The sequence below is a fragment of the Zonotrichia albicollis genome, chromosome 13, assembly GCF_047830755.1.
Source record: "Zonotrichia albicollis isolate bZonAlb1 chromosome 13, bZonAlb1.hap1, whole genome shotgun sequence".
NCBI lineage: Eukaryota > Metazoa > Chordata > Aves > Passeriformes > Passerellidae > Zonotrichia > Zonotrichia albicollis.
In genome coordinates, this window is record NC_133831.1 from 7455360 (window position 1) to 7468690 (window position 13331).

Here is a 13331-nt window from a genome sequence, read left to right on the forward strand (position 1 = left end):
TCCTGCTCGGGCCCGCCCCGCCGCCGCCCTCACGGCGTCCCGCCGACCATGCCGCTGGATCACCGCCGCCTGCGCGGCCCGGAGGAGTCGCAGCCGCCGGCGCTGTGGGCAGCGGCCGCGGCCGAGGATGAGGAGGACGAGGAGGGCGCGGGGGCGGCGGCGCGGGACCCGTGTGCCCTGCGGCCGCTGTTCGCGCGGGCCGGGCTGCTGAGCCAAGCGCAGGGCTCGGCCTACGTGGAGCTGGGCAGCGGCACCAAGGTGCTGTGCGCCGCTTGGGGCCCGCGGGAGGCGGCCGAGCCCGGGCCGGGCCGGCTGATCTGCGAGTTCCGCCGGGCGCCGTTCGCGGGGCGAGGGGCGCGGGGCCGGCCGGGCGCGGCGGCCGAGCGGGAGGCGGAGCGGGAGGCGGCGGCGGCGCTGCGGGAGGCGCTGGAGCCGGCGGTGCGGCTGGGCCGCTACCCGCGGGCCCGCCTGGCCGTCAGCGCGCTGCTGCTGCAGGACGGGGGCTCGGCGCTGGCCGCCGCCGTCAGCGCGGCCGGCCTGGCGCTGGCGGACGCGGGCGTGGAGATGTACGACCTGGCCGTGGGCTGCGCGCTGTGCCGGCCGCCCGCGCCCGCCGCCTCGTGGATGCTGCAGCCCGCCGAGCCCGAGGAGCGCCGCGCCGCCGCCCGCCTCACGCTGGCCCTGCTGCCCGCCCTCAACCAGGTGTCGGCCGTGCTGGGCGGCGGCCGGGGCGGCCCGCCCGAGGACTGGGCGCAAGCCCTGCGGCTCGGCCTCGATGGCTGCCACCGGCAGTACCCGGTGCTGCGGCAGAGCCTGCTGCGGGCCGCACAGCGCCGCGATGCCGCCGCCGCTGCCACCGCCGCTGCCGCTGCCGCCACCAGTGCCTGAGTGCCCGTGAGACCTGAGTACCCCAGTCTGGGGATGAGGCATCTCCCAGAGGCCGCCCAAGCTGCTTTCAATGCTGCCGGGGACCCCTGGAGCCTGCCTGATCCACACATCGCTGTTGGGGATTAAAATAAGTTTATTTTTAGAATCTTAAAAGTTTATTAAGTTTAACTGTTTACTGCTGATGAACCCCCTGATCCATGCCTGATGCCGCTGGAGACTGGATGAGCCAACCTTTGCACTGCTGGAGAGCCAAGAACTGTGCCCAAGGACCCGGGAATCTGCACCCCCACACACTGCCCGAGCACCCCAGAGTGCACCTGAGAAGCCCTCGTGTTGCAGGACACCATTCTCAACTGGCACCACAGAACCCTTGCACGCTGCTGAAGCCCCCCAAGAACAATCTCCATGCTGCCTCAACAGCCAGAGCCTGCCCGAGACCTCCCTCCGAGCAATTGCTGGCACTCTGGGCCCCCACATCTCCACCCAGGCCGAAACCTTCACTACAAGCTCCTCACCATATCCATCTGTGCAAACAACACAGGCAGGAACCACACCATGGCATGGACTGCACATCCCTTGGACTTCTTGCCCAGACAGTGCTTCAGGGTGGCAGAGTTGTGTTTTGTTGGTTTTTTCATAATAATAAATAGTATTTTTTTCTGGTAAATCTTCTGCCTGCATGGGCCTCCTGGGGCCTCTGCCAGCCATGGGCAGGGCTGGAAGGATGTGCTTCTACAATTAAGGTCACCCCCTCTGCTCCCACTGTCCTTGAGGAGTTCAGGGGGAGCTGGGTGCTTCCTTGGGATCTGATTATTCCTGGGGATGGAGTGGAGCAGGTGGTGTTGTCTGCCAAGCTGCACCATGGTGGGCTTGCACCCAGCACAGGGGGTGCTGTGACTTGGGGCCATCCTGGGGCTGGAAGAAGCAGCTCTTGGCTAACACCATCTCTCCAAGGCAACCCCTCATGCTGAAGATGAGTTCAGCCAAGGCTGGCCTTGGCTCCAGCAACGCCAGAACCCACTCCAGAGATGAAACTGGAGCTTCCATCCAGTGCAGGCAGAATGTAGACTGTGGCTAAGGAGAGTCTGGTTGGCTTAGGGGAGGAAAATGAGACAAATTGCTCTTCCCAAAGGAGAGAGGGTCTTTATTAATGACCAGGCAGATGATGAAGGACCAGGTGAGGGTGAAAAACCCACCAGGCTGGGGCATTCTCAGCCAGGTCAGGACAATGGCTCAGAGCTGAGCCTGGTCCTCCCTGAGCTACGCCAAGGTCTGCACCCCCAAAGAGCCCCCTTGGCCCCTTGTAACACTGAGACCACAGTCCAGACACAGCCCAGCTGCCACTTTTGGAGGAGGATGCTTTTGTACCTGGCTGTTGCAAGGGATGTCTCCTGCCCAGGGTGTTGCAGAGTGATGGTGGCAGAGGAAGGTGAGGGGCAGAAGAAGATGCTGTGTCAGGGATGCTAAGGTACAGCACACCCCTTCCTGCCAGGTCCCAGTGCCATGGGTCCCCTGAGCCCCTGATTCCTTGCACAGTGAGCTGTGCAGAGATCCTCCTGAGCCATGGTCTGGGCTTTGTACAGCACCAGGCTCCTCCTGAGCCCCAGGATCAGCACAGCAGCCAGCGCTGGCCAGTTCCCAGGGCTGCCAGCTCAGGGGTCCCGCTGCCACAGGGCGATGTGTTCCTGGGCTGCAATGGCAAGTGTAGAGTCAGTGCCTCCCACCCCAGGAGACACAGAGGTCTGGGCAGGGCTGGCAACGAGGGACAGACACAGCAGAGCAGGGGATTGGCACCTCCAGGGCCCAGGAGGGCTCCCAGCCTCTCACTCACCAAACTGGCAGATGTACCGGTTTCGGGTCTTGCAGCGCTGGTCGTTCCAGTTGAAGGCAGCTGACGCTTGCATCTCCACACAGTTCCCAAACCTGTGTCCCACCAGGATGGTGCTGAAGCCAGCCAGCAGTGACACCACGCAGAGTTTGGTGTCCTCTAGATCCACTTACCCCTGGTTGTCCGGCTGCCCAAAAGCGAAGCTGGTGAACGAGGATGGCTCACCCACATCCCAGCGGAAGGAAGCCTTGGATGTCTTGTAGGTGAGACCTGGGGGAGCAGAAGGTGGGTTAGCATGGCTGCCAGCACCCCAGGCACTCTGCACCCTGCCTACTGCTGTCTCTCACCAATCCAGAAGTTTCCAGTCTCAAAGTCAGTGTCTGTCACCCTGTTGCCCATCTCCAAGCGGCTGAGGTAGAAAGCCAGGATGTCCTGAACCTTCTGGTTTCTTATCTGGGCCAGCATCGCTCCTTTCTCCTGTGGGGAAGGGAGTGAGTCTGCCCCATCTGCATGGCCCAGCATTGCTCCAAGCAGAGGAGAGATGTCCAGGGACTCTGCAACCATGGGTGGCACTTTTCAGCTGCCCAGAGATGCTCGGAGCACCCCAGGAGTTCACCTGGCATTTAATTTTGGCTCCATAGTAGGTGTCAGCTTCAGGGGACACCATGAAGCAGTCGCTGTCTATCCGCACGTCACAGGCATGGAAGGGGAAATGGATCTTTGCTGGGGACACAGGCAGAAGCAGGTGGGTCCTTGTGCCAGCAGAGAGGGGCCCACAGAGGACCCTTTGCCCCGCTTTGGGGTGCCCTGCCTGTGGATCACAGCAGTGCAGGGGGCACAGACTCACTGCCACACTCAGCTCCTCCATATCCCACGTCGCAGAGGCAGGAGCACTCCTCCTTCCTGAACCTCCCGTGGAGGCACTGCCCACTGCATCTCACTGTGGGCACAGCACTGCGTCAGCTGCCAGGGGCCTCAGCTGGCCGTGCCCCCTGTGCTGCCACACTGCACCGGCTGTGCCCATGTATGCCTTGCATCAACCCTGCACCCGCTGCCACGCACAAGGCTCCGAAGGCTGCATGGTGCCCTCTCACCTTGGCAGTACCTGCCCGTGTAGCCGGGAGGACAGGTGCACTGGCAGCTGCTCATGTCGAGGCGCCCGCTGTTCCTGCAGCTCATGCGACAAGGGTTCCTGGGCACCTCTGGGAACACCAGAGTGACACTGGGGCATCAGGAGGGGTGGAGGCAGCACCACCAGGGTCATGCAGAGGTCATGCTGACCGGGGGGACTCACCGCAGAGCCCGCCGCTGTGGTCCCAGGACTTGAAGCAGCCAGAGAGGCCAGCGGTGCAGAGGGAGCACCAGGGTCCCTGCTTGTAGGGCAGGATGGGCATCCCGGCCACCTCCCAGTTGCCCCTGGCCCCACAGACAGATGGAGGAAGATGCCCCACCCACCCGGGCAGTCCACACCCCTTTCTGGGGCAAGCCCGCACCCACCTTGCAAAGCCACACCCATCCCTAAATCACCGCCCTGCTTTCGTTCCCCAGCCCCATCCACTTCCAGCACTCGGTCCAATCCACAGCACACAACCCGGCCCAGAACATCCAAACCCTCCTTCTTCTAAAACACGGCCCTATTTGCATTTTCAAGCCCCACCCACTTCAGTGCACAACCCCACCCACCACCGGGACAAGCTCCCCATCCCCTGCCGCACATCCCGTAGGTCAGCTCATGCCCCGCCCTGGTTGAGGCCCCCCCACCCCGCTAAGCCCCGCCCCCTCGATCACACCCACCACACCCACAGCCACACCCACCACGCCCCGGCCCCACCGCAGCCCTTACCCCGGTGAGTAGGCGCACACGAAGGCCTCGCTGGGGCCGTGGGGGCCGGGGCAGCGGTGCCGGCCGCAGCCCAGCTGCCCCGCTGTGGCCCACACCAGCTGTGGGAGAGCGTTTGTCACGGGGGTCCCTGGTCCCATCCCTGGGTGCTGGTCCCCAGCAGCCCCCCGTACCCCTCATGCCCACCTGGGTGTAGTGGCGGCAGGTGGCGTTGCCGGCGCAGCGCCCCGTCCTGTAGTCATAGCGCTGTCCCTCGGCGAACCAGAGCTCCAGCACGGCCCCGAAGCCGCCCGCGCCCGCCGGCAGCAGCAGCTCGCTCCAGCCCAGCTGCGGGGCTGGCGGCGGAGCGAGGCCCTGCAGGCAGCTGGCTGCCCGAGCCCCCGCCCGCCGCCCCAGCTCCTCGCTCCACTCCTGCGGGATGAGCATGAGGCACCCAGGGAACAGCCCCAGGGGGCGTGGGGATCACCGAGATGGTCAGTCCGGGAGGTGACTGGGGGACATCAGAGGTTCGACAATGGGCAATGCTGCAAGGGACCTGTCCTGCCCCTGGTGTGGGTGGCTGGGGGGTAATGGAGGGACATTGAGGGCCACCACAGGACATGGGAGACACCCCTAGGGACCAGCCCAGCCTTTGGTGTGTTCAGGTGTGAGGTGGTCGGGGAATAGCAAGGCCCTTCATGGGGGATGGGGGACCCCACAAAGGACTCCAAAGAGCTCTGCTATGTCCTTGGGTGATTAGAAGGCATCAGAGGGACATGGGGGACACCAAAAGGCACCTCAAGGGATCAGCCCTGCTTTCAGTGTGCCCTGGATGTGGCAGTGACATGCTCTTCCCCAGGGGCCCCACACCAGCCAGCTCTTCTGCTTCATTAGCGTGTTAGCAAAGTACTGTGTGTCACCCATGGGCTGCCCACCTCCCTGGGCATGGCCAAGAAGGTGGATGTGATATCGAAGGTGGGGGACACGGGACCTGCAAGGGGGCTCACCAGCTTCTGCATGTTGGCAGCAGGGGGCTGCACTTTGCTCCTCAACTTGTTGTGCAGTGAGAGCACCAGGAAGGTCTCCTTCGTGCTGAGAGCTGGGGGGGACAGCAGGGGATGGGGCAGGGACCGAGGGGGCTGAGAGGTACAAGTGCCCTCCCCGTATCCCTGGCTGAGGCCGGACCCTTCAGGGGGCCGTGGGAATTCCCCCTGAAGGGTCCGACCGCAGCCGGGGATACCGGGAAGGCACCCGGGTCTCCATGGAGACTTGAGGGGAGAGAAGAAAGAGCTTTTGGGCTGGGAGCACAAAAGGGGCAAGGGGATGGGGGGGGGGGGAGCAGCCCGCTGGGCCCCGGTCTCGCACGGGTGGGCTGAGACTGCCAGGAATGTGCCCCTCTGTCCCCCCACCTCTGTCCTGCCAGGATCCAGACCCCACTGGGCAAAACCCATCACTAGCCCCCATCACCAGCTGCAGGACCCCCACCCCCATTCCATAGCAGGCTGCATCCCATTCCCAGCCCCAGAGCCCCCTGGTTCCATTGCAACACCAGCCCCAGAGCCCCCCAACTCCATCCCATCACCAAGTCCATGCCCCTCCTCCCAGTCCCGTTCCATCCCCAGCCTCTATCACCCACCAAGCCCCCCACAGCCATCCCTGTGTGCCCATCACCCACTCAGTGCCCCACACACTGGACTGTCCCAAGGGGACGGTGCTCAGGGCACACTCATCCCCCAAACCCGCTGCCTCCCAGCCTGCTGCCGGGAGGGGCAGCCCCTCCACCAGTTACCTCCCGGAGCCAGCGGGGACAATTTTTCTGGAGCATCCGATCTCGTCTCACCCACCCTCCACGCCAGGAGGCTGCAAACCAGCAGGACCAGGAGCTTCATGTATGTCCCGGGATGTGGGGAGCAGACCCCAATCTCCGGAGGGAGGGCTGGGGAGAGCCGAGCGGCCCCGCAGCAGCCCCGGCTCTGGGGCGAGCTCGGCCGTGCGCTCCTGCGTGCGTGTGTGTGCGTCTGGTTGCAGGATTTGATCCTATTCAGGACTCCAGACAGGCACCGCTGGGCAGCGGGAACAAAAGCTTGACGGGTGAGTAATGGCTCTGTCAAAACAGTTGCTCGCTGGAGCGAATGTGGCAGACAACTCCCGGGGCCCCGGGCTGCAGCCCCGCCGGGATGTCCCGCAGCGGGGTCAGCCCTCCGTGCTCTGCCCCGGCCCCTCTGCCCAGCCCGGGTCGGGCTGTGAAGGCAGCAGGAGCAGGGGTCGCTACCGGCACCCACTTTGGGACACTGGGAGACTGGAAGCCAAGGGGCTGGGGCAGCAAGGGGGCCCCTGCTGCCAGCCTCCCTCCTGCCCTATGAATTAAACATGCCGGGGAGGTAACACACACCGTGCAGGCACGAAGCCAAATACCCGCTCCGGAGAGCTGGGCAGCGTGGTTATAGGGTGGGAGGATGTGAGAGCCAGGGGCCGGCGGCGGGAGAGGTGCTGGGCACAAGGGGGCCGTGTCTCAATGGGCACCTGGATCAAGCACGGGTCCCACAGCCCAGGCTGCTCAGGGGGCTCAACAGCACCATGAGAACTCTTCACCAGCACAGGGCTTTGCAGAACCCATGGCAGGTGCTCCCCTGGCACAGGGCAGAGGTGAGGGCTTCAGATATCCTTGCTCAGGATTCTGCAATGCCACAGCCAGGAGGGACTGGGAGCATCCTACGCACCAGCTGTCAGGGCTGAGCTGGGTGTCAGCATAAACCCAGCTGTAAATGCTTCAGTTCCCTCAGCCTGAGTCTAAACCTGACCCAGGCCTGAACCCTGGCACTAAGCCCAACCCCAGCTCTCATACAAACTTTCTTACTAATATGGATCTGAGCCTTTGGCATGGATCCTAACACTAACATTAACAAAAAAACTAACTTCAGCCCTAACAATTACTTTAATGCTAATCAAAACATTAAAATTAATGCTAGCCCCAAACTTAACCCTAATGCTAACCCCAACTCTAATCTTAACCCTAATCCTAACCTCATCCCCAGCCCTAATGCTGACTCTAATCCTAACCCTGACCCTTATGGGTTAATGTGGACTGTAACACCAACTGCACCCCAGCTCCAGGCTGCAGCAGCACCTGGGGTTCCCCTCTGAACTCCAGCCAGGGCTGAGCTCACCCCAGCAAAGCTGTGCCGAGTCCAGTGAGTCCGCAGCATTCCCGGGCTCCCCTTCCCAGTAGCCCCACCAGTGAGCGGAACCCCCGCACAGATCCCAAAGTCGTCTTTTCTCCCAGGAGACTTTCCCAGGCTTAGCTGGTGCACGGGATTAGCCTCATCTTGCATCTCTGCGTGCCGGGGAGCCCCAGCGGCAGGACTGGCCTGTGGTGAGCCCGGCACCGCCGGTACCACCGTGAGTGGCGTGACAGCCACCGCCTGGCCCCGATATCTGCTGGCCTGGGACATGAAAGGCCCCAAAGCCTCTGATGTGCAGAGAGGGAAAGGAACGGAAGGGAAGGGAAGGGAGAGGCTAGAGCCAGTGCCAAGGGGAAACTTTCCTACAGCTCGGCCTCAGGCAGGGGAAAAACCAACAAACACATGGGCACAGGCTGCGGATAAATCCCTGCGAGTGCAGGAGCGCGGCTGCGAGCAGAGACGGACTGCCAGCGTCTTGCCCCTGTTGTCAGCCCCAGCATGATGCTCCTCATCCCACTGCCAGCCTGGCTGGCCCTGGGCATCCTGCAGCTGCCCCTCAGCGGCTCCCAGGTAAGGACCTGCATTCCCTCTCCTCCAGCCCTCCAGCAGACCTCCCTCTCTGGGCTGCTCAGCACCCACCTCTCACACCCCAGCACCGTGGAGGGGGGTACGGCACAGCCACAGCACCTGTGGAGCTGCCAGGGCCTAAGGGGTGGTCATGGGGCTTTTCCCCTGCAGCAGTGAAATGGTGTTAAATGCACACAGCGCATGCAGCTTCTCCATAGCATCCAAGTGCCACGGCAGGACCGGGAGGTGGGGGCTGAGGCTGGAGCAGACACAGAGCCAGGGTCAGACCCCAGCCAGGATGGGAAGGGGCTCTGTCCAGGGCAGGACATCCAAACCAACCCCAAAGATGCTACCTGCTTGGAAGAGTCCTCCCAGGCTGACGCAGACTGAAGTGTGTGTCCATAATCCCCCAGGAGTGCCTGAACAGGCAGCAGGCACTCAGCGTGGTGCGGCAGATGCAGAAACTGCTGGTGGCACAGGAGGCCGCCCACCTGCAGGGCATCCGTGGGCTCCGGCACCAGCTCTCCATCCTCCAGAGCCACCTCCAGAGAGCAGCCACCAAACACAATGGTAATCCTGGCTGGTCACCACTACAGGTGACATCCCCTTGGGGCCAGCTCTGAACCCTGGCCCTGCACAAACAGCGTGGGCAAGCGACCCCCAGCTCCCTGTCAGGCTGGAGTTGGCTCTAGGCTGGCAGTGCCCATCCCCACCCATGTCTGTCTGTCCACAGAGATCTGCCCACAGCTGGCAGTGCCCCTGAATGGACGGATGCTGGGCCGGAGCCTGCACGTGGGCCACGAGGTTCACTTCATCTGCGACGCCGGATTCCGGCTGGTGGGCTCAGAGACGCGCGCCTGCCGGCACAACCGCACGTGGAGCGGCACCCAGCCCTTCTGCAGAAGTGAAGTGGAGCGGGGTTGGGGTGCCATGGGCTCTGCCCTTCCAATGGGCTCCTCTGTCACCCTGAGCTGTGGGGTTCCGTTGCTCTGCTCAGAGGCTGCGGCAATGGGCACCGGGGTTGGGCAAGGGTGCACCTCTCCAGCTGATGCTCACGAGCTCCTTCTCCCCAGGTATTGATGACTGCTCCAGCAACCCCTGTGCCAACAGCGGGACCTGTGTGGATGGCAACCAGAGCTACACGTGCCTCTGCCCCCCAGGCTGGTCAGGCCCCAGCTGCCAGAGCCCCATCTACTCCTGTAGGTGCCTGGGTTTGGGCTGCAGAGGATGGGGATTCTCATGGGGACAGTATCTGGCCATGCTGTGCCTGTCTACCCCTTCCCTGGCAGCCCCCTGGTACCTTGCCCCCACCATCTCCCCATGCCCCAGCATGACACCCGCTGTCCCCTGCAGACTGGGTGACCCTGAGCAACACCTCCTTCAGCCGCCAGCCCCGCTGTGCCGAGGGCCGCTCGGGCTCTCGGCGCTGCAGCTGTGACACCGGCTTCCAGCTGCAGCCTGGTGGCGTGTGCCAAGGTAAAAGCGGGATGATGATGATGAGATAATGGAGGATGGGGAACCAAGGCTTGGTGGCAATGGGACCTCTGACTATTCCCCACTTTGTGCACCCTAGATGTGGATGAATGCCAGCTCTACCAGTCCAGCCCCCAGACGCAGATTTGCCTCCATGACTGCCTCAACCTCCCAGGCTCCTACCGCTGCCTCTGCCCCCCCGGGTATCTGCTCCACGCTGACCGCAATGCCTGTGAGGGTAAGAAGCCAGGGTGCAGGGCAGGGAGCCTGCCACGGGAAGAGAGATGCAGTGGGGACAGCCCCACTCACCCCGTGTCACCACCACAGATGTGAATGAGTGCACTGGGAAGCAGCACAACTGCAGCCAGGGCGACCTCTGCATCAACACCTTCGGGGGCCACCGCTGTGTGCGCCCCAAGTGCCCCCCGCCGCGCCACAACACCAGCTATGTCAAGACCTCTGCCTTGTGAGTACCCTGCTGTGCGTGGCTTGGGCTGTGTCGTGCCCTGTCCCAGGGTGATGGGTCCTGTTGTGGGCTGGGGGCTGTATTGTGTCACCCAGGGGCAGCAGGGAGAGTAGCAGCCAGCACTGGTGGGAAATTGCCACATGGGGTGCTCAGGTGTGCTTGGCATGTTCTCTGATGGTCTTGGGATGCTGGGGGTGCAGGTGGGAGCACTCCAATATGTGGTGGCTTTATCCAGGATCCTGGCCCCTTTCAGAGCCACAGCCTGGGGGGAATAATGCTGATTTTCTTCTGCTGCACATACATGTGGTGCCATCAGCTGCCTTCCAGCAGTCCCACCCATCCCACTCTTGAGATTAAACTGCTTTGTGCCACCAAATAGAGGAGCCCTGATCCTGACAGATTCCTCTTCAGGAGGCACATCTGGCTCCATCCCTGGCCTTCAGCTGGGACTGTGATACCACCCCAGTCCCTCAGAGTGTCACCTAGAGCTGAGTCCCTGCAAGCCACAGCATTTGCCTGGCAGAAACAGGGATGAGGCAGAGATCCGATGATGGGCACACCTGGATGTGGCTCTCTTGGGTTGCTCTGCCACAGGAGTGACAGCAGGGCTGGAGGTGCTGCCTGTGGCACAGGCTGGGCTTGTGTGCAAGGATGAGGGCAGCATCCTGAGTATAGTGGGTATTTTTTCCCCTGACGAGGGGAGAGAATAATGCATCTGACTCCATCTTATCAGAAGGCTAATTAATTACTTCACTATACTATATTATTCTCTATTACATTACATTATATTACTTTACATCTAAACTGAATCTGCTAAACACTTAACTGCACTGAATCTTGTGGCTGTCAGCCGACAGTCCTGACACACACATACTTGGCCCTGATAGGCCAAGGAAACAAAACACCATCACTTTGGGTAAACAGTCTCCATACTGCATTCTACTTTTGCACAAACACAGGCACACCAAATGAGATAAGAATTGTTTTGATCATTCTCTGAGGCTCAGAGAATGTGAATCCCAGAATTTTCTTGGGAAGATTGCCTTGCTTTTCTCTGTGAGGACAAATGTGTCTACGCCGAGAGCCAAACCATAACACTGAGTGGCGGCACCCTTCTCTCCTGGCAGCCAGTGCGAGCGGAACCCCTGCCCCATGGACAGCCGAGCCTGCCAGCTGGCTGCCAGCTCCATCTCCTTCCACTACCTGCCGCTGCAGGCCAACCGCACGGTGCCCCGTGTCCTGTTCAGGATGTCCACCACGCGCTCGCTGGGGGACAGCCTGCGCTTCGCCATTGCGGGCGGCCACGGCCGCGGCGTCTTCGCCGTGCGGCGCTCGGACCGGCACACAGGAGAGCTGCTGCTCACCAGCCCCGTGGCGGGGCTGGCCACGCTGGAGGTGGAGGTGGAGATGAGCGAGTTCTCCCACAAGGTCCTCCTGGGCAAGCACATCTTCAAGGTCACAGCCTTTGTGTCCCCATATGTGTTTTGATTGCCTTGGGAGGCAGGTGTGGGGCCATGCCAGGGCCTCTCCTTGGGAGGAATGGAACAGGTTCAGCTCAGTGGTTCCAGTTTTTGTCCCATTGGAGATATCCCTCTGCCATAATGCTTTCTCATAGCCATCACAGCAAAAACTGTGTCTCTATAGGAAAAACCTGACTGCCAATGGAAGGACTGGCCTGGGGGCACCTGCCTCTGCCAGCCCCCCTTCCTCTCTGCCCACGTGGCACGCAGAGGGGAAAGATAGAGTGAGCTAACAGCACCTGGCACACAGATTCAGCTTCTTATATCTTGTAATCTCTAATAAAAGAAATGTGGCTGTAGGAAGGGTGTGCTCCTTGCTCTATGTTTTGTCCTCCTGATGCAAGGCTCCTGGGGACAGCTGGTGGCTGTGCTAATGGCAGGGTCACCTCACAGAGCTTGGGGTGAGCTACCAATAGAGCTACCAAGCCCATCCAGGGTCCATGCCCCTCCCAGCACCGCTGTTCCTGGGGCCACAGTGAAGAGTCCCCCAGCATAAAAATGACAGATGGGCTGAGCAGAGAATCACAGAATGCTTTGGGTTGGAAGGGATCATCTTGTGCCAATTCCACTGCCATGGGCAGGCACAACTTCCAACACGCTGCCCTGAACATCCTGCACAGCCAAGACTGTCCTCAGCCGCCTTGGCAGTGCCTGGAAAGCACAGCAGGGTTCCCTGGCCCTGGTGAGCAGGGGATAGCGACAGGAGCTGTGCTTCCTTGTGTGCAGGAGGATTCCCTCTGCGGCAGCTCTGACACAGGCTGGTCAAACCTGCCCCTCCCCAAGCACAGGAGCTGTTCCCCTGCACCCATCTGGAGGAGGGTGGGCTGTGACAAGTGGGGCGCACACCCCACACCCCTTGGGCACCCCTGTCACTGCCAGCATAGCCAGACCCTGTACAAGGAGAGCATCCAGGGGTTCAAAAGGTGACAAGGGCCTTTGGGGACAGTGAGCTGAGGACACACCACCCCTGGCTGCACACAGAACCCTTCTGAGCCTGGGTCTGGCCGGAGCCCTCACACAAAGCACCCGCTGTGCGCGGACATGAGCGGCCATAAAGGGCTCCTTGTGCCCGCCGCCGGCATTGCCACCAGGGCTGGGCTGTGCTCAGCTGGGGCCGGCAGAAAAACCTCCCCAGGGCCAGCAGAGGAGCAGGCTGGGCCGGGCTGGGCCGGGCTGGGCTGGGCCTGGGTTGGGCCAGGCTGGGCCAGGCTGGGCCAGGCTGGGGTGGGATGGGCTGGGCCGGGCCGGGGCAGGCTGAAAAGCCTCCCCAGGGCCAGCAGGCAAGTGGGTCGTGCCGTGCCGGGCCAGGCCAGGCCAGGCCAGGAGCTCTGCGTCACCCAAACCTGCAGCTGGCCCCTGCCCACTGCGACGGTGGGCTGGGATGAAAAGAAGGGAATTACGGGGTAAATATTTATCCCTGCACATGAGGCATCCCAGCCAAAATGGACAAAACAACCCGGGTTTTTTTGCTCAGGTTGAAGGTTTCTATCCTTGAAACCTTCAGGTACAGCTGGACTAGGCACTAACAGCCACATCACTGACTGCTAATGATAATAAAAGTTTGCAAAGATCACTACAAGAAGGACAT

At 61.9% G+C, this 13331-nt stretch overlaps 3 protein-coding genes across 8 annotated transcripts; 2 read left to right on the forward strand and 1 right to left on the reverse strand.

The window, feature by feature from the left end:
* Positions 1 to 24: 24 nt before the first annotated feature.
* Positions 25 to 1555, forward strand: EXOSC6 (exosome component 6). Its single transcript, XM_005490738.4, has one exon. It carries the CDS (start codon positions 49 to 51, stop codon positions 886 to 888), a length of 840 nt encoding a protein of 279 aa, XP_005490795.2. The 5' UTR covers positions 25 to 48; the 3' UTR covers positions 889 to 1555.
* A 454-nt stretch (positions 1556 to 2009) lies between these two features.
* On the reverse strand, positions 2010 to 6842 carry LOC102064136 (C-type lectin domain family 18 member C). The gene is given in 11 exon segments (XM_074550901.1): positions 2010 to 2578; positions 2720 to 2986; positions 3064 to 3193; positions 3333 to 3439; positions 3564 to 3656; positions 3811 to 3918; positions 4011 to 4132; positions 4560 to 4657; positions 4743 to 4967; positions 5543 to 5634; positions 6325 to 6842. Coding segments are annotated over 11 exon segments (1380 nt in total). The 5' UTR covers positions 6425 to 6842; the 3' UTR covers positions 2010 to 2540.
* Positions 6291 to 12032, forward strand: LOC102064315 (fibulin-7). Of its 6 annotated transcripts, none has more exons than XM_026795701.2 (10): positions 6304 to 6424; positions 6564 to 6626; positions 8086 to 8287; positions 8698 to 8854; positions 9018 to 9188; positions 9358 to 9483; positions 9638 to 9760; positions 9858 to 9995; positions 10085 to 10223; positions 11351 to 12032. In XM_026795701.2, exons 3-10 carry the CDS (start codon positions 8216 to 8218, stop codon positions 11709 to 11711), a joined length of 1287 nt encoding a protein of 428 aa, XP_026651502.2. In that variant the 5' UTR covers positions 6304 to 6424; positions 6564 to 6626; positions 8086 to 8215; the 3' UTR covers positions 11712 to 12032. The 6 variants fall into 6 exon arrangements, with proteins under 6 accessions (XP_074407003.1, XP_074407006.1, XP_026651502.2 ...); XM_074550906.1 differs by having other exon boundaries at positions 8157 to 8287; XM_074550903.1 differs by having other exon boundaries at positions 6344 to 6424; positions 6581 to 6626.
* Positions 12033 to 13331: the final 1299 nt, after the last annotated feature.